The sequence below is a fragment of the Pristis pectinata genome, chromosome 1 (assembly GCF_009764475.1).
Source record: "Pristis pectinata isolate sPriPec2 chromosome 1, sPriPec2.1.pri, whole genome shotgun sequence".
NCBI classification, from domain to species: Eukaryota; Metazoa; Chordata; class Chondrichthyes; order Rhinopristiformes; family Pristidae; genus Pristis; species Pristis pectinata.
In genome coordinates this window covers 143,471,672-143,495,509 of record NC_067405.1, presented here as the reverse complement: position 1 = coordinate 143,495,509, position 23,838 = coordinate 143,471,672, and the positions used below count along the sequence as shown (strand labels likewise).

Genomic DNA, 23,838 nt, shown 5'->3' with positions numbered 1-23,838 from the left:
TGGCGCCCTGGGAAAGGCACTGGCTGTCCACTCTATCTATTCCTCTCAATATCTTGTATACCTCTATCATGTCTCCCCTCATCCTCCTTCTCTCCAGTGAGAACAGCCCTAGCTCCTTTAGTCTCTCCTCATAATCCATACTCTCTAATCCAGGCAGCATCCTGGTAAATCTCCTCTGCACCTTCTCCAATGCCTCCACATCCTTCCTATAATGAGGTGACCAGAACTAGACACAGTACTCCAAGTGTGGCGTAACCAGAGTTTTGTAAAGCTGTGTCATCACTTCACGGCTCTTAAACTCGATCTCCCGACTTATGAAAGCTAACATCCCATAAGCTTTCTTAACTACCCTATCCACCTGCGAGGCAACTTTCAGTGATCTGTGGATATGAACCCCCAGATCCCTCTGCTCCTCCACACTACCCAGAATCCTGCCATTAACCTTGTACTCTGCCTTGGAGTTTGTCCTTCCAAAGTGTACCACCTCACACTTCTCCGGATTGAACTCCATCTGCCACTTGTCAGCCCAGCTCTGCATCCTATCAATATCCCTCTGTAAGCTTCTACAGCCCTCCACACTATCCACAACACCACCGACCTTTGTGTCATCTGCAAACTTGCTAACCCAGCCTTCCACCCCCTCATCTAAGTCGTTAATAAATATCACAAAAAGTAGAGGTCCCAGAACCGATCCCTGCAAGACACCACTAGTCACAGCCCTCCAATCCGAATGCACTCCCTCCACCACAACCCTCTGCTTTCTACAGGCTAGCCAATTCTGAATCCACACTGCGAAGCTTCCCCAGATCCCTTGGCCTCTGACCTTCTGAAGAAGCCTACCATGCGGAACCTTGTCAAACGCTGTGCTGGTTGGTTCAAGAACCGAATGGTTGAAGGGAAGTAGTTGTCCCTGAACCTGGTGGTGTGGGACTTCAGGCTTCTGTACCTCCTGCCCGATGGTAGCTGCGAGAAGATGGCCTGGCCCGGATGGTGGACATCTCTGATGATGGATGTTGCCTTCTTGAGGCAGCACCTCCTGTAGATACCACCGATGGTGGGGAGGGATGTGCCCGTGATGTATTGGGCAGAGTCCACTGCTCTCTGCAGCTTCTTGTCTTCCTGCACATTTATATCGTTGTACCAGACCATGATGCAACCAGTTAAAACACTTTCAACAGTACATCTGTAGAGATTTGTTGAAGTGTTCGGTGACAAGCTGAACCTCCTTAACCTGAGGAAGTCGGGACCCTCTCTCTGCCACACACTCTGCCAGCCTGTGCTTGCTCACAGGTCTTGATATCAGCCACGCCTTGCAGGTGTAACAACAAACCGGGGCTGTTAAATATAAACCAGCTGAATGAACCTCCCTCTCCGCTGGAGCTGAAGGCATTGTGCTCAGCAGCTCCTCAGACTCTGCGAGGAGGGAGAGAGAGAGGTGCCAGTTCTGTCACAGCTCCAGTACAAGAGGCACGGAACATGGGCAGAGGGGGCTGCCTGCTTCTAGTGGCAGTGATGGTGGGTTATATCTGCACCACTTCTGCTATACCAGGTAAGCCTATGGATTATCTACTCCAGCAGCGTTAGTGGTAGGGTGTTGGTGGGGGGTAATGCCGAAACCATCTGGTAAGTTGGTTTATTATTGTCACATGGCAGAATACGAGGTTAATGGCAGGACTCTTAGCAGTGTGGAGGAACAGAGGGATCTTGGGGTCCACGTCCATAAATCCCTCAAGGTTGCCATGCAGATCGATAGGGTTGTTAAGAAGGCGTATGGAGTGTTGGCCTTCATTAGTCAGGGTATTGAGTTCAAGAGCCGCGAGGTGATGTTGCAGCTCTGTAGACCTCTGGTCAGACCACACTTGGGGTATTGTGTTCAGTTCTGGTCGCCTCATTATAGGAAGGATGTGGAAGCTTTAGAGAGGGTGCAGAGGAGATTTATGGATTGGAGAGCATGTCTTACGAGGATAGGTTGAGCGAGCTAGGGCTTTTCTCTTTGGAGAGGAGGAGGATGAGAGGTGACTTGATAGAGGTGTACAAGATGATAAGAGGCATAGATCGAGTGGACAGTCAGAGACTTTTTCCCAGGGCAACAATGGCTAACACAAGGGGACATAATTTTAAGGTGATTGGAGGAAGGTATAAGGGGGATGTCAGGGGTAAGTTTTTTACACAGAGAGTGGTGGGTGCGTGGAACGCACTGCCGGCAGAAGTTGTGGGGGCAGATACATTAGGGACGTTTAAGAGACTCTTAGATAGACACATGAATGATAGAGAAATGGAGGGCTATGTGGGAGGGAAGGGTTAGATAGATCTTAGAGCAGGATAAAATGTCAGCACAACATTGTGGGCCGAAGGGCCTGTACTGTGCTGTAGTGTTCTATGTACCGAGGTGCAGTGAGCAACTTGTCTTGCATATCGTTTGTACAGATCAATTCATCACATTAGTGCATTGAGGTAGTACAGGGTAAAACAATAACAGAATGCAGAAAAGAAGTGTTACAGTTACAGAGAAAGTGCAGTGCAGGCGGACAATAAGGTGTAAGGCTATGACGAGGTAGATTGTAAGGTCAAGGGTCCATCTTATCGTACTAGGGGACTGTTCAATAGTCTTATAACAGCGGGATAGAAGCTGTCCTTGAGCCTGGTGATACGTGCTTTCAGACTTTTATATCTTCTGCCTGATGGGAGGGGGGAGAAGAGAGAATGTCCGGAGTGGGTCCATTCAATAGTCTTATAACACGATGTGCTGGGCTGTGTCCACAACTCTCTGCGGTTTCTTGTGGTCCCGGGCAGAGCAGTTGCCGTGGCGGGAGGGAAGGTTGCCGCTGGGAGCCGGTGTTGATCCCCTCCCTCCCTCGGTAGATGACGAGTGCCCCGACGCCTCTCCTGCCCGGGAGAACTGCGAGTTTGACGAGGTGTGCGAGGACGCCAGCTGCAAGTACAACCAGTACGTGACCTGTCACCTCAACCGGTGCGGAACCTGCGAGGCTGTTTTCCGTGGTTTCGACAACCTGACTGTCAACTGCAACCAGCGTGAGTCTCGGCCTTTGCTCTCGCTCAGAGGCTGCACCATTGCTGCCTAACCGCCAGCCCTGGACCACTGCAACCAATGCAGCACCTGAACTACTGCATGGATTGCACCCACTGTACCTACTGAAAACCCAGTAACAATGCAATACCTTCACTCCCAGTATTACTGTCTGTGCAGCCATTGCACCAACTGCAACCCCAGCACCACTGCACTCTACACCCATGCAACCCGTATCCCTACCCACCACTGCCCTTGCACGCAATGCAGCCTCTAATACCCACACACTGTGACCTGTGCACCCCCTATGCTCACACCCATTGCACCCTACATTCTCCACAGCCCCTGCAGCCCATTGCAACCCCTGCATCCACTGCAGCCGCTACACCCCACGACCACCTCTGCTTCGTCAGAACCCGATGCAAGGTTCTGATTTGAAATGTCGACAATTCCTCTCCCCAATGGATGCTGCTCGACCCGCAGAGCACCACCAGCAGATAGTTTGTTGCTCCAGATTCCAGCATCTGCAGTCTCTTGAGATGAGATGAGATTTCCTTATTAGTCACATATACATCAAAATACACAGTGAAATGCGTCTTTTTGTATTACTGAGAATGTGCTGGGGGCAGCCCTCAAGTGTCGCCACACTTCCGGTGCCAACATAGCTTGCCCACAACTTCCTAACCCGTACGTCTTTGGAATGCGGGAGGAAACCGGAGCACCCGGAGGAAACCCACGCAGACACGGGGAGAACGTACAAACTCCTTACAGACAGCGGCCGGAATTGAACCCAGGTCGCTGGCGCTGTAATAGCATCACGCTAACCGCTACACTACTGTGCCTGCCTTGTGTCTCCATATAAATGTTTTATATACATACATACATACATGTGGGGAACTTTAAGCTTATTGTGCCCATAATATGTAAAGTATGACATACTGTAGTTCACAGTGAATATCTTGTACACGATGTACAGCCTACATAAGGTGTACGGTGATGGATATGTAAAACTAATAAGTCTGTAGGTGCTGTAACCTCGAACAGGTGCAGAAATGTTGGATGAGCTCAGCCAGTCAAACAGCACGTGCGCAAAGAGAAACCAGTCAATGTTTTGTCCTGGGGCTCCCCCTCAAAAATGGAAGGGTCAATGACCAGAGATGTTGACGGGTTTCTCTTTCCACCGGCTGAGTTCTTCCAGCATTTCTGTTTCTCTTGCCATGGCAACAACTCACTTTGCGCGCACTGTCCTAGAGGTATACAACACGGAAACAGGCCCTTCGGCCCAACCTGTCATTGCCGACCAAGGTGCCCGTTTAAACTAGTCCCACTTGGCCCAGATCCCTCCTATCCATGTACCTGTCCAAGTGTCTGTAATTGTACCTGCCTCAACCACTTCCTCGTCCCACATACCCACCACCCTCTGCCTGAAGAAATTGCCCCTCAGCTTCCTTTTAAGGCAGGCACAGTAGTGTAGCGGTTAGTGTAACGCTATTACAGCGCCAGTGACCCAGGTTCAATTCCCGCCACTGTCTGTAAGGAGTTTGTATGTTCTCCCCGCGTCTGCGTGGGTTTTCTCCGGGTGCTCCGGTTTCCTCCCACGTTCCAAAGACGTACGGGTTAGGAAGCTGTGGGCATGCTATGTTGGCGCCGGAAGCGTGGCGACACTTGCGGGCTGCCCCCAGAACACTCTATGCAAAAGATGCATTTCACTGTGTGTTTTGATGTACATGTGACTAATAAAGAAATCTTATCTTAAATCTTAAACCCATGCCCTCTAGTTCTTGATTCCCCAACCCTGGGGAAAAAGGTGCGTGCATTCACCCTATCTATTCCCCTCATAGAACACAGAACACTACAGCGCAGTACAGGCCCTTCGGCCCACAATGTTGTGCTGACATTTTATCCTGCTCTAAGGTCTATCTAACCCTTCCCTCCCACATAGCCCCCTATTTTTCTATGTTTCTATAGATGTTTTCTATAGATGTTATACACCTCTATAAGATCTCCCCTCAGTGTCCTACGCTCCAAGGAATAAAGTTCGAGCCTGCCCAAGCTCTCCCTGTAACCCAGTCCTGGCAACATTCCCGTAAATCTTCTTTGCGCTCTTTAATGGCATCTCTCCACTGGTTCTCTTCTCCTTCCTCAGTGACGCCCAAGTGCCGTCTGATCCACCTGGAGATGCTTCACAAGAGCCGGACGGCCAGCCGGCAGCCGGGGGGGAGGAGGGCCGACGACCTGTACGACCCCGAGTGCGAGAGGAATGGCACCTTTAAAGCCAAGCAATGTGACGACTCCAACCTGTGCTGGTGCGTGGACAGCGCCGGGGTCAGGGTCACTGACAAGACCGGCGATGATCCCAAGTGCGACCAGCTCGTCCGCGTCCAGTGAGTGTTTCTCCGCGCGGCTAAGTTCTTCTTCTGTCTTGGGTGGGGGGGGGGCTGACCTGTGGGACCACTGCTGGGAGACTGTCAGCCCGAGCACTGGGGTCCCTGTGCGCTGCACTGAGGGTTCCTGTGCTGCACTGGGGGGTCCCTATACTGCACTGAAGGTCTGTATGCTGCACTGGGGGGTCCCTATACTGCATTGAAGGTCTGTATGCTGCACTGGGGGTCCCTATGGGTGTTCTGGTTTCCTCCCACGTCCCGGAGATATGCGAGTCGGTGAGTCAAATGGTTGCTGTTAATTGCCCCTGGTCTGTAGAGTCTGGGAGGAGGTGATGATAGTGTCGAGTCGAGTTTATTGTCTTTGCACGAGTACAGTGAGGTGCAGGTTTGGTGAAAAACCTGCTTGCAGTAGCACCTCAGGCACGAAGGTACAGACAGCACACAGAATATAAATTGTATGTAAATATTAGACCATACAATGAAAAAAAGATGGTACAAAGCAAGACCTTAAAGAATAAAATGGAGTTAGTGTAGGATCAGTGTAATTGGCTGCTTGATGGTTCGTATAGACTCAGTGGGCTGAAGGGCCTGTTTCCTCAGCAATTGACTCTCTTTGCCTCATTATAGGAAGGATGTAGAAGCTTTAGAGAGGATGCAGAGCAGATTTACCAGGATGCTGCCTGGATTGGAGAGCATGTCTTATGAGGATAGGTTGGGCGAGATAGGGCTTTTCTCTTTGGGGAGGAGAAGGATGAGAGGTGACTTGATAGAGGTGTACAAGATGATAAGAGGTATAGATCGAGTGGACAGTCAGAGACTTTTTCCCAGGGCAATAACGGCTAACACAAGGGGACATAATTTTAAGGTGATCGGAAGAAGAAGATATAAGGGGGATGTCAGGGGTGGAGGCTGATACCTTGGGCAAGTTCAAGAGATTGTTAGATAAGCATATGGAGGAATTTAAGTTAGAGGGATATGTGGGAGGAAGGGGTTAGATAGTCTTAGGAGTGGTTTGAAGGTCGGCACAACATGGTGGGCCGAAGGGCCTGTATTGTGCTGTAGTGTTCTATGGTAAGTTTTTTTACACAGAGAGTGGTGGGTGCGTGGAACGCACTGCCGGCAGAGGTTGTGGGGGCAGATACATTAGGGACATTTAAGAGACTCTTAGATAGACACATGAATGATAGAGAAATGGGGAGCTATGTGGGAGGGAAGGGTTAGATAGATCTTAGAGCAGGATAAAATGTCAGCACAACATTGTGAGCCGAAGGACCTGTACTGTGCTATAATGTTCTATGTTCTTTAGCTCAGCCAGGGCTAGGAGCAGAGATCCCAGGAATGGCCTCAGTCTGAGTGGTGGTGGGGAGAAACATTTCCCCTGGATCACCCAACTCCAGTGACCATTGCCCCTACAGGGTAACAGGACCCACGAGCTTCCTCTGGGCTGTGTGACGTGTCTTAGATTGGCACAGCCCTGGATGAGAACATTCGGCCCATCAAACCTGTGTTTCCTGCCCAGTATTCATCTTAAAGGCAGCAGTACAGGTCAGTAAGTGGGCAAAAAGGTTTACAGGATGCTTTTATTAGCTGAGGCACCGACCACAAGAGCAGGAAGGTTACCCCAACTTGACGACCTCGTACAGTTGGGTCATCACGTTACGTGAGAGGTGTGGGCGAGGGGAGGCTTTTGCCAGGGCTGGGAGAATGAGGAAGGATTGGAGGGGTAGAAATAGAGGGGCTGAGTGGAGAATTAAATGTGAATAAATCATGAGGGGCAGAGGAAGTAGTTCCGGTTTCCCGTGCAGAGAGGTCAAACACCGGGGTGTAGATTAAAGCTCTCGAGGAGGGCGAGAGGGAGGGGAGGAGATATTTTCACCCGGTGGGGGTGGGGTCTGGAACTGATTGCCCTGAGGGGTGGTCGAGGCAGGAACCCTGCCCACGGACGTGGATTGGAGGAGATGATACCTGCAGGGCGGGTGGAGCCGGTGTGGGAGGTGGGATCGGGAGGGAAAGGTTCGTATCGACTTGTACAGACCTGGGAGAGGAAACTGACCTGGTAACTGGGATATAGACCCGGCTGGGGGGGGGGGGGGGAGGTGGTACAGACCAGGGGGGTGGATATGGACACGGGGTGGGGGGGGAGGAATACAGACCCAGGGTGGGGGGATACGGATCTGGTGGGGGGGAAGATATGGACTCAGGGAGGGAGGGAATACGGACCCAGGGTGAGGGGGATACGGACCTTGTGGGTGGATACGGACCCAGGGGGTGAGGAGGTACAGACCTGGGATGGGGGGGGAGATATGGACGGGGTGGGGGGGGGAGATATGGGAAGGGAGGGGATACAGTCCTGGGGTGGGGGGAATATAGACCCATAGAGGGGGGAGAATACAGACCCGGGGTGGGGGGATATGGACCCGGGGTGGGGGGGTGGAATACAGACCCAGGGAGGGGGGGGGATAAGGTCCCAGGGAGGGGTGGAAGGGATACTGACCCGAGGGTGGGGAGGTACAGACCTAGTGAGGAGAGGAGGGGTGGGAATACAGACCTTAGGCCAAAGATATGGACCCAGGGAGGGGATATACGGACCCAGGGATAAAGACTAGGGTAGGAATGGGATACGGATCCAGGCGGGGTGCTGATAGACAGGGATACGGATGAGGAAATGGATGCAGATCCGGAATCAGGGACAATCCACCCGTCTTGCTGTTGCAGGGGTGTTGCGGATTTAAAGGGACAGGCCCTGGTCAGAACCAGTCCCGTTCCTGCCGTTTCAGGCTGATGAGGTGGGTGGGGAGGGGAAAGAACGACGGGCTGGGATCCCCTCCACTGGCAGTCTCAGTAACTAATCCCAGCGCTCTGCTTCCTGCAGCCTCATTCAGATCGATTTCAGCTTCAAAGTCGAGTTCGTCTTCCTGAAGATGAAGGAGGCAGCTGTTCGACGGTGAGTGGGGGGCGGTGGGTGGGGTGTCGGTGACGGGGCTGCTTCAACTGGCCTCAGTACCACTGAGCCAGGGTTAGGCAGAGGGTAGAGATGTGTGGGTAAACACTAACCAGAGGCGCCACAGCCGACTACTTGTCACAGGTGAGAATGGCCAATGCCTTCTCCTGAAGGCCATTGGATGGGTTTGGTAAATTGGTTTATTACTGTCACTTGTACCGAGATACAATGAACGACTTGTCTCGCATACCAGTCGTACAGATCAATTTGTTACAATACCAGAGGGCATGCATTTAAGGTGGGAGGGGGTAGGTTCAGAACAGACGTGAGGGGTACATTTTTTACTGAGAGAATGGTGGATGCCTGGAATGTGTTGCCTGATAGGGAGGTGGAGGCACATTCATTAGGGGCTTTTAAGAGGGGCTTGGATGGGCACATGAATGAGAGGAAAATAGAGGGATAGGGGCATTCTGTAGGTAGGAGGGATTAGCTATGTCGGCACAACATTGTGGGCTGAAGGGCCTGTTCTGTGCTATACTGTTCTATGTTCTATGTACATCGAGTTAGTACAAGGGAAAACAATAACAGAATGCAGAATAAAGTGTTACAGTTACAGAGAAAGTGCAGTGCAGACAGACAATGAGGTGCAAGGGCCATAACGAGGTAGATTGTGAGGTCAAGAGTCCATTTTATCATACTAGGGGACCATTCAATGGTCTTATAACAGCGGGATAGAAGCTGTCCTTCAGCCTGGTGGTCCGTGCTTTCAGGCTTTTGAGAATCAAAGGACCGCAGATGCTGGAATCTAAAGATGAAAAAACAACAGGATGCTGGAGGGACTCAGCAGGCCAGGCAGCATCCGTGGAGAAAAGCAGGCGGTCAGCGTTTCGGGTCAGGACCCTTCTTCAGGACTGAAGATAGGGAAAGGGGAAACCCAATATATGGGAGGGAAAAACAGAGCAGTGATAGGTGGACAAAAGAGGGGAGTCGGGGCAGGCACAGGGTGGTGATGGGTAGACGCAGGTAAGAGACAGTGATGGGCAGGTGTGGGGGAGGAGGGGAGAGCTGATCCACTGGGGGATGGGGCACAGGTATGGAGGCAGACGGTGTGGGGGGAGGGGAGGAGAGGGGAAAAGAAATGGGCGAGGAGGAAACGGAGAGAGGGGCTGGGAAAGGGAAGAAGAGGCATGTAGGGGGAGGGGTTGGTTTACTTCAAGCAGGACAATTCGAGCAGTTGCCATACCAAGCCACGTTTTTACAATAATCTGGTAGTCGTAGGGGTTATTATTCCTAAAACCAGCAGTTCCTCTCTCTCTCTCTGCTCTGAATGTAACTTCCACAAGGGCCGGGATGGGATTTGAACTCACGTCTCTCCACTACCAGTACAGTACTTTAACCACTGTGCCACCCTGTCAGATTGTTTATTGTTACTCTGCTCACCTTTGGAGGAACAGAGGGACCTTGGGGTCCACGTCCATAGATCCCTCAAGGTTGCCACGCAGTTTGATAGGGTTGTTAAGAAGGTGTATGGAGTGTTGGCCTTCATTAGTCAGGGGATTGAGTTCGAGAGCCGCGGGGTGATGTTGCAGCTCTGTAGACCTCTGGTTACACCACACTTGGAGTATTGTGTTCAGTTCTGGTCACCTCATTATAGGAAGGATGTGGAAGCTTTAGAGGGGGTGCAGAGGAGATTTACCAGGTTGCTGCCTGGATTGGAGAGCATGTCTTATGAGGATAGGTTGAGCGAGCTAGGGCTTTTCTCTTTGGAGAGGAGGAGGATGAGAGGTGACTTGATAGAGGTGTACAAGATGATAAGAGGCATAGATCGAGTGGACAGTCAGAGACTTTTTCCCAGGGCAACAATGGCTAACATGAGGGGGCATAATTTTAAGGTGATTGGAGGAAGGTATAAGGGGGATGTCAGGGGTAAGTATTTTACACAGAGAGTGGTGGGTGCGTGGAACGCACTGCCGGCGGAGGTTGTGGGGGCAGATACATTAGGGACATTTAAGAGACTCTTAGATAGACACATGAATGATAGAAATATAGGGGGCTATGTGGGAGGGAAGGTTTAGATAGATCTCAGAGCAGGATAAAATGTTGGCACAACATTGTGGGCTGAAGGGCCTGTACTGTGCTGTTATGTTCTATGTCCTTTGCTGAGCCTTGACCCGACCCTGTAGGTTCCCAGTAAACCACACGAAACAACCGCCCACAGTTAAAACCTGTGTCATTGAGTCATAGAGTTGTACAGCATAGAAACAGGCCCTTCAGCCCACCCCATCTATGCTGACCATCCTGCCTATCCATACTAATCCAACTTAAGAGTCATAGAGCACAGAAACAGGCCCTTCAGCCCAACTGGTCCATGCTGACCACGATGCTCATCTAAGCTGGTCCTATTTGCCTGCATTTGGCCCATATCCCTCTGAACCTCTCCTATCCGTGTACCTGTCCAAGTATCTTTTAAATGTTGTTGATGTACCTGCCTCAACCACTTCCTCTAGCAGCTCATTCCATATACTGACCACCCTCTGGGTGAAAAAGTTGCCCCTCAGGTTCCTATGAAATCTCTCCCCTCTCACCTTAAACCTGTGCCCTCTAGTTCTTGATTCCCCAACCCTGGGAAAAAGACTGCTCACATTCACCCTATCTATGCCCCTCATGATTTTATACACCTAGAACATAGAAAGCCTACAGCACAATTCAGGCCCTTCGGCCCACAAAGCTGTGCCGAATATGTCCCTACCCTAGAAATTACTAGGCTTACCCATAGCCCTCTATTTTTCTCAGCTCCATGTACCTATCTAACAGCCTCTTGAAAGATCCTATCGTATCCGCCTCCATCACCATTTCTGGCAGCCCATTCCATGAACTCACCACTCTCTGAGTAAAAAACTTACCCCTGACATCTCCTCTATATCTACTCCCCAGCACCTTAAACCTATGTCATCTTGTTGCCACCAATTCAGCCCTGGGGAAAAGCCTCTGACTATCCACACGATCAATACCTCTCATCATCTTAGACACCTCTATCAGGTCCCCCCTCATCCTCCATCTCTCCAAGGAGAAAAAGCCGAGTTCCCTCAACCTGCTTTCATAAGGCATGCTCCGCATTCCAGGCAGCATCCTTGTAAATCTCCTCTGCACCCTCTCTATGGCTTCCACATCTTTCCGGTAGTGAGGCGACCAGAACTGAGCACAATACTTCAAGTGGGGTCTGACCAGGGACCTATATAGCTCATACCTCACGGCTCCTAAATTCAATTCCCCGATTGTTGAAGGACAATACACCATATGCCTTCTTAACCACAGAGTCAACCTGCGCACCTCTATAAGATCACCCCTCATTCTCCTCCACTTCAATGAAAAATGTCCCAAACTCAGTCCCTGGAGTCATGGCAACATCCTCATAAATCTCCTCCGCACTCTTTCCATCTTAATGGCATTTTTCCTATAGCAGGGTGCCCTGTGTCTCTTGCCTGCATTAGTTCCATATCCCCCTATGCCCTGCTCATTCAAGTACCCGTCCAGGCACCTCGTAAATTTTGTGACTGTTTCTGCCTCCATGGTTGCAGAGAACAATTCAAACATTAGAAGCGGAAATGAGGAATGTTCACCTGTTTCTTGTGTTTCAGGAAGGTGGCTATCAAACTGGTTAAAGAGTACACCCTGAAAGCAACCCAGATCCTGGAGATCACGGCAAGTATCTGAGTCCTCAACTGGAGATCTGGAGGGAGGTGGTAAAGAATCAGGATCAGGTTTATTATCGCTGGTTTATATGTTGTGAAGTGTGTTGTTTTGTGGCAGCAGTACAGTGCAAAGACAGAAACTTACCATAAATTACAAAATAAATAAATAGTGCAGAAAAAAAGAATAACGAGGTAGTGTTCGTGGGTTCATGGACCATTCAGAAATCTGATGGCGGAGGGGAAGAAGCTGTTCCTGAATCAGTGAGTGTGGGTCTTCAGGCTCCTGTACCGCCTCCCTGATGGTAGTAATGAGAAGATGGCATGTCCCGGGTGGTGAGGGTCCTTAATGTTAGATGCCGCCTTCTTGAAGCATCACCTCTTGAAGATGTCCTTGGTGGTGGGGAGGGTTGTGCCCATGATGGAGCTGGCTGAGTCTACAACCCGCTGCAGCCTCTTTCGATCCTGCGCATCGGAGGCTGTGATGCAACCAGTTAGAATGCTCTTCACTGTACATTTGTAGAAATTTGCAAGAGTCTTTGGTGACTGGGCTGTGTTCATTCCTCAAGGACAGCACGCAAGGCAGATTCAATCTCTACAACCCTCCATTCGAGGATGTTGCCCATAATGGAGGGCTACAGTTATAAGGAGAGATTGGATAGGTTGGGTTTGTTCCCACTGGAATGTAGGAGGCTGAGGGGTGACCTTATAGAGGGTTATAAAATATGATAGACAGTCAGAGTCTTTTGGCCAGGGTAGGGGAGTGTAGAACTAGAGGCTGGACAAACTTGGGCTCTTTTCTCTGGAGCGGCAGAGGTTGAGGGGTGATCTGTTGGTGGTGTATAAAATTATGAGGGGCATAGATAGGGTGGACAAGAAATATCTTTTTCCCATTATTGAGCGATCCAATACCAGAAGGTATGCATTTGAGGTGAGAGGGGGGTAGGTTCAGAACAGATGTGAGGGGTACGTTTTTTTACTGAGAGAGTGGTGGATGCCTGGAATGCGTTGCCTGATGGGGTGGTGGAGGTAAATTCATTGGGGGCTTTTAAGAGGGGCTTGGATGGGCACATGAATGAGAGGAAAATGGAGGGACATGGGCATCCTGTAGGTAGGAGGGATTAGCTATGTCGGCACAACATTGTGGGCTGAAGGGCCTGTTCTGTGCTGTGCTGTTCTACGTTCTAGAGGGCACAGGTTTAATGGAGACACAAGAGACTACAGATGCTGGACTCTGGAGCAACAAACAATCTGCTGGAGGAACTCAGCGGGTTGAGCAGCATCTGCGGAGGGGAAAGGACTTGTCGACATTTCGGGTCGAGACCCTGCATCAGGACTGAAGTGTTGACAGTTCCTTTCCCCCCCCACAGATGCTGCTCGACCCGCTGAGTTCCTCCAGCAGATTGTTTCTTGCTCCAGATTCCAGCAGCTGCAGTTGTGTCTCTCTGTTTGGGCAGCTACTTGGATAGGAAATGTGCGGAGGGATACGGGCCTAATGCAGGCAAATGCGATTAGAGTAGAAGGGCATCGTGGCTGGCATGGACAAGATGGGCCGAAAGGACTCGTTTCTGTGCTGTACGATGATTCTATGATCCCTTGTCACATTAAGCTTTTCCCATATTCCGATGGTGACTGAGAGGTGATCTTATTGAAACATATAAGATCCTTAGGAGGCATGACAGGGTGGGTGTCAAGATGTTTCCACTAGTGGGAGAGTCTCGAACGAGCGGACAGAGTTACAAGGTTAGACAGCGGTCATTTAAATCTGAGGTGCGTAGACGTTTCTGCTTGCAACGGGTTGTGAGTCTCTGGAATTTTCTGCCCCAGAGAGTTGTGGAGGTAGATAGTTTTTTTTTGGAAGATCGGGGAATTGAGGGATGTGGGGAGGCTGCATGCCCTTGTGTTCATCCCAAGGTTCAGCTGCTCTGCAGGACTGACGGCCTCTGTCTCCCCGTCGTCTCGGCAACAGGTCCACGAGTTGTCCAGAGAGATCTGCATCCGGCTGAGTGAGAACGGGACCAAAGATCCTGCCGACATCTCCACCGTGGCGTACTACATCGAGAGGGATGTGAGTACGGCTCCTGATTCCTCTCCCGGGAGCACCTCCCTGCTCTGACACTCTCGCTACCTCCTCTACAGGCACTGCGGCCCAGCGGGTGGAGGCTCCATGCCGGCCCTTCCCGTCACAATTCCTTACCCGCTCCTGGTTATCATCGTACTTTTTGGTGCCTCTTGGGTATTTGCCTCAACTGTTCCGAAAGGAGCAAGTTCCACATTCCCGCCTCTCGCTGGGTACTATGTTTCCCCTGAGTACTCCATTAGGTATGTTGGTGACGATCTAATGGAGTTATACTGCAGGGAAACACCCCCTTCGGCCCAAATCTTCAATGTTGACCAAGCTGCCCACCCGAGCTAGTCCCATTTGACCCATTTCCTTCTCCTTTCCTATCCATGTACCTATCCAAATGTCTTTTAAACGTTGTAACTGTACCTGGTGTCACAGGTAGGTAGGGTCATAAAGGGAGCTTTTGGCACTTTGGCCTTCATGAATCAGGGCATTGAGTACAGGAGTTGGGATGTTGTGTTGAAGTTGTACAAGATGTTGGTGAGGCCAAATTTGGGGTATTGTGTGCAGTTCTGGTCACCTACCTCCAGGAAAGATATGAATAAGCTTGAAGGAGTGCAGAGAAAATTTATAAGGATGTTGCCAGGACTTGAGGACCTGAGCTTTAGGGAAAGGTTGAATAGGTTAGGACTTTATTCCCTGGAGCGCAAGAGAATGAGGGGAGACCTTATTGAGGTATACAAAAGTATGAGGGGTATAGATAAGGTGAATGCATGCAGGCTTTTTCCCCTCAGGTTGGGTGAGACTAGAACTAGAGGACATAGGTTTAGGGTGAAAGGTGAAATATTTAAGGGGAATCTGAGGGGGAACTTCTTCACTCAGAGGGTGGTGCGAGTGTGGAACGAGCTGCCAGCAGAAGTGGTGGATGCGGGTTCAATTGTAACACTTAAGAGAAGTTTGGATAGGTACATGGATGGGAGGGGTTTGGAGGGATAGGGTCCGTGTACAGGTAGATGGGACTACGCAGAAGATCAGGTCGGCATGGACTAGATGGGCCTGTTTCTGTGCTGCAGTACTCTGAGTTTACCTGCCTCTACTACTGGCAGCTCGTTCCACCCACTGCGTGAAAAACTTGCCCCTCGGGTCCCCTTTAAATCTTTCCCCTCTCACCTTAAATCTACACCCTCTAGTTTTAGATTCCCCTACCCTGGGGGAAAAGGCTGTGACCCTCCACCTTATCTATGCCCCTCCTGAGCTGCCAGAGGAAGTGGTTGAGACAGGTACAATAACAACATTGAAAAGACACTAGGACAGGTACATGGAGAGGAAAGGTTTAGAGGGATATGGGCTAAACACGGTCAAATGGGACTAGCCTAGATGGTCGGCATGGATGATTTGGGCCGAAGGGCCTGTTTCCATTCAAGTCAAATTGTCGAGTTTATTGTCGCATGCACAAATCCATGTGTGCACGGGTGCAATGAAAAACTTACTTGCTGCACCATCACAGGCACATAGTCAGATAAGCAGCATTCACAAGAAAAACATAACTTAAACATATTATACAAAATTATTCGAGGAAGATCAGAATAAGAACAAAAAAAAAACAAAGTCCATTGTGTGCAAAGTGGTCAGTGTTGCTATACTGAGGCAGTGATTAGGGTTGTGCCGGTTGGTTCAAGAACCGAATGGTTGAAGGGAAGTAGCTGTTCCTGAACCTGGTGGTGTGGGACTTCAGGCTTCTGTACCTCCTGCCCGATGGGAGCTGCGAGAAGATGGCACGGCCCAGATGGTGGGGATCTTTGATGATGGATGTTGCCTTCTTGAGGCAGCGCCTCCTGTAGATACGACCGATGGTGGGGAGGGATGTGCCCGTGATGTATTGGGCAGAGTCCACTACACTCTGCAGCTTCTTAGACTCCTGCACGTTTGAATTGCCATCCCAGACCGTGATGCAACCAGTCAGGGCACTTTCAACAGTACATCTGTAGAAGTGGGTTAGAGTGTTCGGTGACATGACGAACCTCCTTAACCTTCTAAGAAAGTAGAGATGCTGGCTCCGTGCTGTGTTACTCTACGACTCCAATCTAAAATCAACTTGTTTTCTCTCTCCTAGGGTCTCAGACTTGAAACATTGACTGCTTCTCTCTCCACAGACGCTGCCTGACCTGCTGAGAGTTTCCACCGTTTTCCGTTTTTATTCCCAGTACCTGCGGGTTTTTTGTTTTGGATTTTCCCGGCCGACGTTCGGTGGGCTGCGCTGGTCTCAGTGAGTGTTCTCATGGTGCTCTGAACTCCCTGCAGCTGAAGACCAACCAGTTCACCCTGGAAGTGGACGGGAAGAGCCTGCAGGTGGAGAGGGAGTCCGTCCAGGTCTGGTTCTTCGACAACGAGCCGCCTCGGATCAACATGAAGTCCATCTCGCCGGGCTTCGCAGCCATCATCATCATTGTCGCGCTGGCCATCCTCACTGGGATCGCTGTGTTTGTAAGTACATGCCTCAGGAAGGGGGTGAGGGGAAAACACCTCACTAATACCCAGAGTAACTCCGCATCCTCTGATGGTCCATTATATAAGTACTGTTAGATTCTTTAGCAAAGGTGTAAGCTCAGGAGGAGTATTGGTATACTATTGTCACATGTACCGAGGTACAGCAAAAAACATGTCTTGCGTACCGTTCCTACAGATCAATTCATTACACAATGCATTGAGGTAGTACAGGGTAAAAACAACAACAGAATACAGAGTAAAGTGTCACAGCTACAGGGGAAGTGCAGTGCAGGTAGACAATAAGGTGCAAGGTCATAACAAGGTAGATCGTGAGGTCAAGGGTCCATCTCATCGTATAAGGGAACCGTTGAATAGTCTTATCACAGTGGGATAGAAACTGTCCTTGAGCCTGGTGGTATGTGCCCTCAGGCTCCTGTGCTTCCTTGGATTGAATGTCATGTGAAATCATTTGGTCTCGCTCTGTCAGAGATATTTCCTTTGTTCCTGCTATCTAAAACTAAACTATTTTCTCAAAATTGCTGTCCGGGGCGGTTGTGAACACAAGTGGACTGTCAGCTTATTCAGTCTTGACCCAAAATGTCAACTGCCCATTGCCCGCCACGGATGCTGCCTGACCCGTTGAGTTCCTCTAGCATCCTACAAATTGGGGGATTCTCCAGCATCCCCCACTACACCCCCTCTGCCCTCCCCACCTCCATCCCTTTATTCCACGCTCCACCTTCCCCTCCTTTCAGATTCCATCATCTTCAGCCCGTTGTGTCTTCCACCCTTGGTGTGTGAGACAACAGCAAGACCCTTAACAGTGCTGATGAGCAGAGGGATCTTGGGGTCCAAGTCCATAGCTCCCTGAAATTGGCTGCATGGGTTGATAGGGCGGTAAAGAAGGCATATGGCATGCTTGCCTTCATTAGTCGAGGCATTGAGTTCAAGGGTCAGGAAGTTATGCTGTAGCTTTATGAAACTCTGGTTAGGCTGCATCTGGAGAATTGCATTCAGTTCTGGTCGACCCATTACAGGAAGGATGTGGAGGCTTGCGAGAGGGTGCAGAAGAGGTTCACCAGGATGCTGCCTGGATCAGGGGGCATGTGCTGTAAGAAAAGGTTGGATAAACTTGGGTTGTTTTCTCTGGAGCGGTGGAGGCTGAGGGGCGACCTGATAGAGGTTTATGAGAGGCACAGATAGAGTGGACAGCCGGTATCTTTTCCCCAGGGTTGAAATGCCCAATACCAGAGGCATGCATTTAAAGTGAGAAGGGGTAAGTTCGAAGGAGATGTGCGAGGCAAGGTTTTTTACACAGAGAGTGGTGGGTGCCTGGAATGTGCTGCCAGGGGTGGTGGTGGAGGCTGATACAACAGAGGTGTTTAAGAGGCTCTTAGATAGACACATGAATGTGCAGGGAATGGAGGGATATTGTGTAGGCAGAAGGGATTAGTTTAGTTGGGCATATGATTACTAATTTAATTAGTTCGGCACAACATTGTGGGCCGAAGGGCCTGTTCCTGTGCTGTACTGTTCTACGGGGGCAGGCACGGTAGTGTAGCAGTTAGCGTAACGCTATTACAGCGCCAGCGACCCATGTTCAATTCTGGCCGCTGTCTGTAAGGAGTTTGTACGTTCTCCCCGTGTCTGCGTGGGTTTCCTCTGGGTGCTCCGGTTTCCTCCCACATTCCAAAGACGTACGGGTTAGGAAGTTGTGGGCGTGCTATGTTGAGGCCGGAAGCGCGGCGACACTTGCGGGCTGCCCCCAGAACACTCTACGCAAAAGATGCATTTCACTGTGTTTCGATGTACATGCAACTAATAAAGAGACATCTCATCTTATGTTCTATATTCACCTATCACCTCCCAGCTTCTGGTGCTATTCCCATTCTCCCCTCCCCCATCTGTCTATCACCCCCCACCTCCCCTCACCTGGATCCACCCATCACCTGCCAGCCCCTGCCCCACCCCTTCCCTCCACCTCTTTATACCGGCTCTCTCCCCTCCACCTTTCAGTCCGGATGAAGGGTCTCGACCCGAAACGTCGACCGTCCATTTCTCTCCACAGACGCTGCCCGACCCGCTGAGTTCCTCCAGCGCTCCCGATTCCGGCGTCTGGCATCTCTCGTGTGTCCTCCAGCACCCAGCTTGTTGCCCGTGACTTACCCCGTGATCTGGGGTGAAGAACAGGGGACTGACTGGAGGGGGAGTGACTGTTAATATCACTGTGTGATTGCAGGTTGTGGTCAGAAGGAGAGCGAAGGAAGACTGGCAGAGGATCCAGTTCGAAGTCATCGAGGTGACGTATCTCACTCAGTAACCACGGTGCGAGGATCTCTCCGGTGGGCTCATTCAGGGGCAAGTTCAGCACCAGTTACAAAAGTGACTGACGTCCCAGTTATGGCCCTTCTCCTCAGTCCACCACTGCTCTTGTTCCAAGACCTTCTCTGGAATAGCTAGAACATAGAACGCTACAGCACAGTACAGGCCCTTCGGCCCACAATGTTGTGCCGACATTTTATCCTGCTCTAAGATCTATCTAACCCTTCCCTCCCACATAGCCCCCCATTTCTCTATCATTCATGTGTCTATCTTAGGGTCTCTTAAATGTCCCTAATGTACCTGCCCCCACAACCTCTGCCGGCAGTGTGTTCCACACACCCGCCACTCTCTGTGTAAAAAAACTTACCCCTGACACCCCCCTTATACCTTCCTCCAACCACCTTAAAATTATGTCCCCTCGTGTTAGCCATTGTCTAACATCAAAGTTTCTGCCTTTGATCTTGTATCCAGTTGTAGTTTAACAAGGTTCTACAGTGGGCCATGAGATAAAGGGTACTAGAAGGATAAAACAGGGTAGGAATGGGTAGGGTGGGAGGTGGTTAGGCAGGGGAATGAGATCTGTTGGTACCAGTTGGTCTTGCCGGCCCATCTCTGAATACAATGGAAGCTTTAGATAAGATGAGATGAGATGAGATAGCTTTATTAGTCACATGTACATGTACCTAACCCGTACGTCTTTGGAATGTGGGAGGAAACCGGAGCACCCGGAGGAAACCCACGCAGACACGGGGAGAACGTACAAACTCCTTACAGACAGCGGTCGGAATTGAAGCCGGGTCACTGGCGCTGTAAAGCGTTATGCTAACCACCACACTACCGTGCTTCACCAGCTTGTCTACATTTGTCACCACTTTCAGAGGAGTATGTACTTGCACCCCTAGGTCTCTGTCTTTTCCACATCACTCTCCATGGCCCTACCATTCCCCGCGTATATCCTGCCCAAAAACAGCCACGGTGATCAGACTGCCCATTGATACTCAGTTCCAGGTATGTGAGGCACCAGAGATCATCGATCCCTGGACTGGCAAGTCACCGGGACCAGGAGTGGGGCTGGGCAGTGTGAATGAAAAGTACAGAACAGGAATTTGTTTACCCTGGCCTTTATTCCTCCTCTGGTAACCCATGCAATAAAGTCGTACCACACGCAAACAGACCCTCCAGCTCACTGAGTCTGCACTGACCATCGAGCACCCGTTTACACGGATCCCATGTTATTCTCATCAACCCTCCCTGAGATTCTACCACTCGCCTACACATTAGGGCACATCTTTGGGATGTGGGAGGAAACCGGAGCCCCCGGGGCAAACCCACAAGATCACGGGGAGAAGGTGCAAACTCCACACAGACTGTGCCCGAGGTCGGGATTGAACCCGGGTCTCTGGCGCAGTGAGGCAGCGGCTCTGCCAGCTGCGCCACTGTGGGGCAGGCACGGTAGTGTAGCGGTTAGCCTAACGTTATTACAGCTCCAGCGACCCGGGTTCAGTTCCAGCCACTGTCTGTAAGGAGTTTGTACATTCTCCCCGTGACTGCGTGGGTTTCCTCCGGGTGCTCCGGTTTCCTCCCACATTCCAAAGACGTACGGGTTAGGAAGTTGTGGGCATGCTATGTTGGCGCTGGAAGTGTGGCGACACTTGCGGGCTGCCCCCAGAAGATGTGTAAGTGGCTAATAAAGATATCTTAAGGTGTTTAAAACTAGAGACGTAGGTTTAAGGTGAGGGGTAAGAGGTTGGTCTATAATTCCATCCTGGAAGGCTAATCCAAGGTGCAAACCCCCAGCCTAGTCTGCCACCTTCTGGGCATGTGTGGCATTGTGACTCCCTGCGCCCCCTTGTTCCTCATGGGTTTTGTTTTATGCAGGGCCAGGAAATGGAAGAGCATCAAATGGCTCAGAGGATGGGTTTAGCACGTTAACCCTCGAGAAACCAACTCTACTTTTTGGATTCTTGGAACCAAGTCTGCTTTTTGTTGCACCCGGGAGCTTTTTGTAGCCTCGATCATAGCACAGAGTCACGAGTAAACCCAACTGGTGATTGAACTCCAGCGCAAGAGAAGAAAAAAGCTAAACAGAAGGTCGTGGTCAACACCCCATTGCCAAGAAGCTTAGACATCTTGCAGATTGACTCTCAAGCAAGCTGCTGTGCCAGATGTTTAACCAGAGTTCCAGGTCAAACCTGAAGATCTGCCTGCCCCACTGGAAGAGTGAGGAGTTTTATGTAGAGATTCAAAGTTCCTCCTTTAACTAAATTACTCCTGTTGTTTGAGGGTGACATTTTCCGGTTCTCGCTGTCTGGAGGTGAAATTCTACGACCTCGGAGGGGCATTTGTGGATGAGCTGCCCACTCAGTCTAAGAAATGGAAAATCTGGTGAAAGTACACAGTCATTGGGTCATAAATTCCTTCAGAACTGCTCCATCTTCTCACCCGCTGTGCTGTAAAAGTCGTGAATAAACATGGCTTTTCCTCCACAGGGCAGAGACAGCCTTCAGGGGACTTCTGGCTGAGATATTTCATGCTACATTTTGTTTAACAATTGCTTCAATCACTGCAAAAGTGCATATTATTGTGATGTGTAGATGCCAGTTTGTGAAATAAAGACCCATATAAAGGTCACAAGTGCACTCTCGGTACCTGAAGTACTCAACACTGCAGAATTTAGCAGGAACTCACTAAAAGCAAATGGACTGTGAAATCGGTACCAGTCTGAGTTAAGTGATGGTAATGAGTCTATTTAAATACAGTGATAACATTTAAATGACACTAGCTGCTTTATGAAATGCACCTCTCTCGCACGTAACAACAGATCTAATCCTCAAACCCAAACAACAGGGAGTTATTTTACATCATAGGTTATTACAATCATCCCATGGACACTTCAAACCTTAATGGTGTGTCCTGGCTTCCGCTGCTCTCTTTCGTCTCTCTTGTAAGATCTTCAGTGTCGAGCAAGAGTTACAAATCACCTTGTCCCTGTACCGGATTTAAAGGACGATGTTAAAAAAAACACTGAGGGACTCGTCCAAAACATTCTTTCCAGAAGGACACAGACCTGCACCAGGTAGAAATGTGGGACCAAGGTCCCATCGCTCAGACGAGTGATTGAAAACAAGGCCTCATCTGTGTTTTGAGGCAGGAGAGGTTTTCTAGGCCAATACTTATGGGTGATTGTGTTGTGAGGAAAGGGTGGACAGGCTACGCCAGCAAGAGAGGAGGACTTGAGAAACAAAGGACTGCAGATGCTGGAATCTAGAGGAAAAACACGATGATGCTGGGGGAACTCAGCAGGCCAGGCAGCATCCGTGGGGAAAAGGAGGTCAACGTTTTGGGTCAGGACCCTTCTTGGCGTTGGTATTGGTTTATTATTGTCACTTGTACTGAGGTACAGTTAAAAACTTGTGTACTGATCAATTCATTACACAGGGCATTAAGGTAGTACAGGTAAAAACAATAACAGAGTACAGAGTAAAGTGTCACAGCTACAGGGAAGTTCATTGCAGGTAGACAATAAGGTGCAAAGTCAAACAAGGTAGATCGTGAGGTCAAGAGTCCATCCCATTGTATAAGGGAACCGTTCAATAGTCTTATCACTGTGGGATAGAAGCTGTCCTTGGGTCTGCTGGTACGTGCCCTATCTTCTGCTATATCTTCTGCCTGATGGGAGAGGAGAGAAGAGAGAATGACCCGGGTGGGTGGGGTCTTTGATTATGCTGGCTGCTTCACCAAGGCAGCAAGAGGTAAAAGACAGAGCCCATGGAGGGGAGGCTGGTTTCCGTGATGCACTGGGCTGTGTCCACAACTCTCTGCAGTTTCTTGCGGTCCCGGGCAGAGCAGTTGCCGTACCAAGCCGTGATGCATCCGGATAGGATGCCAGATAGAATCTTCAGGACTGAAGATAGGAAAAGGGGAAGCCCAATATATGAGGGAAAAGCAGAGCTGTGATAGGTGGACAGAAGAGGGGAGGTGGGGTGGGCACAGGGTGGTGATAGGTAGACGCAGGTAAGAGATGGTGATAGGCAGGTGTGGGGGAGGAGGGGAGAGCAGATCCACTGGGGGATGGGGCAAAGGTATGGAGAGAGGGGAAAAAGGGGTAGAAAAAAGAGAGAGGGGCTGGGAAAGGGAAGAGAAGAAGTGTGGTGGGGGGGGGGTGTGGGGAAGGGGGGTGGGGGTTACTTAAAGTGGGAGAATTCAATGTTCATGCCGTTAGGCTGCAAGGTTCCAAGACAGAAAATGAGGTGCTGTTCCTCCAGTTTGCGCTTGGAATTCTCCTGGCAGTGGAGGAGGCCAAGGACTGACATATCGGTGATAGTGTGGGGGGGGAGACGCAGGTCACGGTTACGGACAGAGCGCAGCTTTCCTGCGAAACGGTCACCTAGTCTGCGTTTGGTCTCACCAATGTAGAGGAGGCCACACGTGGAGCACCGAATGCAGTAGGTGATATTAAGGGATGTGCAGGTGAATCTCTGCCTCACCTGAAAGGACTGTTGGGGAGACTTGATTGAAACATACAAAATTCTGAGGGGTCTTGACAGTGTGAATGAGAAAAAGAATTTTCCCCTCATATCGAACTTTGGTTTGGCCGCACTTGGAGCATTGTGTGCAGTTCTGGTCATTACGGGAAGGAATGTGGAGGCTTTAGAGGGGATGCAGAAGAGGTTCACCAGGACGCTGCCTGGATTAGAGGGTATGAGTTAGAAGGAGAGTTCGGATAAACTTGGGTTGTTTTCACTGGAGCGTCGGAGGCTGAGGGGAGACCTGATAGAAGTTCATAAAATTATGAGAGGCATAGCTAGGGTAGATGGCCAGAGTCTTTTTCCTGGGGTAGAAATGTCAAATACTAGAGGACATGCTTTTAAGGTGAGAGGGGGAAAGTTCAAAAGAGATGTGCAGGGAAAGTTTTCTTCACA

The 23,838-nt window shown here is 50.3% G+C and overlaps 1 protein-coding gene across 1 annotated transcript; it reads left to right on the top strand.

Annotated features, from left to right (window-relative positions):
• The first annotated feature begins 1,398 nt into the window (after nt 1-1,398).
• LOC127569147 (epithelial cell adhesion molecule-like) lies at nt 1,399-21,525 on the top strand. Its single transcript, XM_052013532.1, has 9 exons — nt 1,399-1,549; nt 2,863-3,033; nt 5,175-5,412; nt 8,285-8,356; nt 11,992-12,055; nt 14,012-14,110; nt 16,409-16,591; nt 18,834-18,893; nt 20,795-21,525. Exons 1-9 carry the CDS (start codon nt 1,477-1,479, stop codon nt 20,846-20,848), a joined length of 1,014 nt encoding a protein of 337 aa, XP_051869492.1. The 5' UTR covers nt 1,399-1,476; the 3' UTR covers nt 20,849-21,525.
• Nucleotides 21,526-23,838: the final 2,313 nt, after the last annotated feature.

Excerpts from the sequence above, each read along its gene's own strand:
- LOC127569147 (XM_052013532.1), top strand. The coding sequence starts at position 1,477 with ATGGGCAGAGGGGGCTGCCTGCTTCTAGTGGCAGTGATGGTGGGTTAT. Across the intron at positions 1,550-2,862 it reads CACCACTTCTGCTATACCAG|ATGACGAGTGCCCCGACGCC; the intron begins GTAAGCCTATGG and ends CTCCCTCGGTAG. Across the intron at positions 8,357-11,991 it reads AAGGAGGCAGCTGTTCGACG|GAAGGTGGCTATCAAACTGG; the intron begins GTGAGTGGGGGG and ends CTTGTGTTTCAG.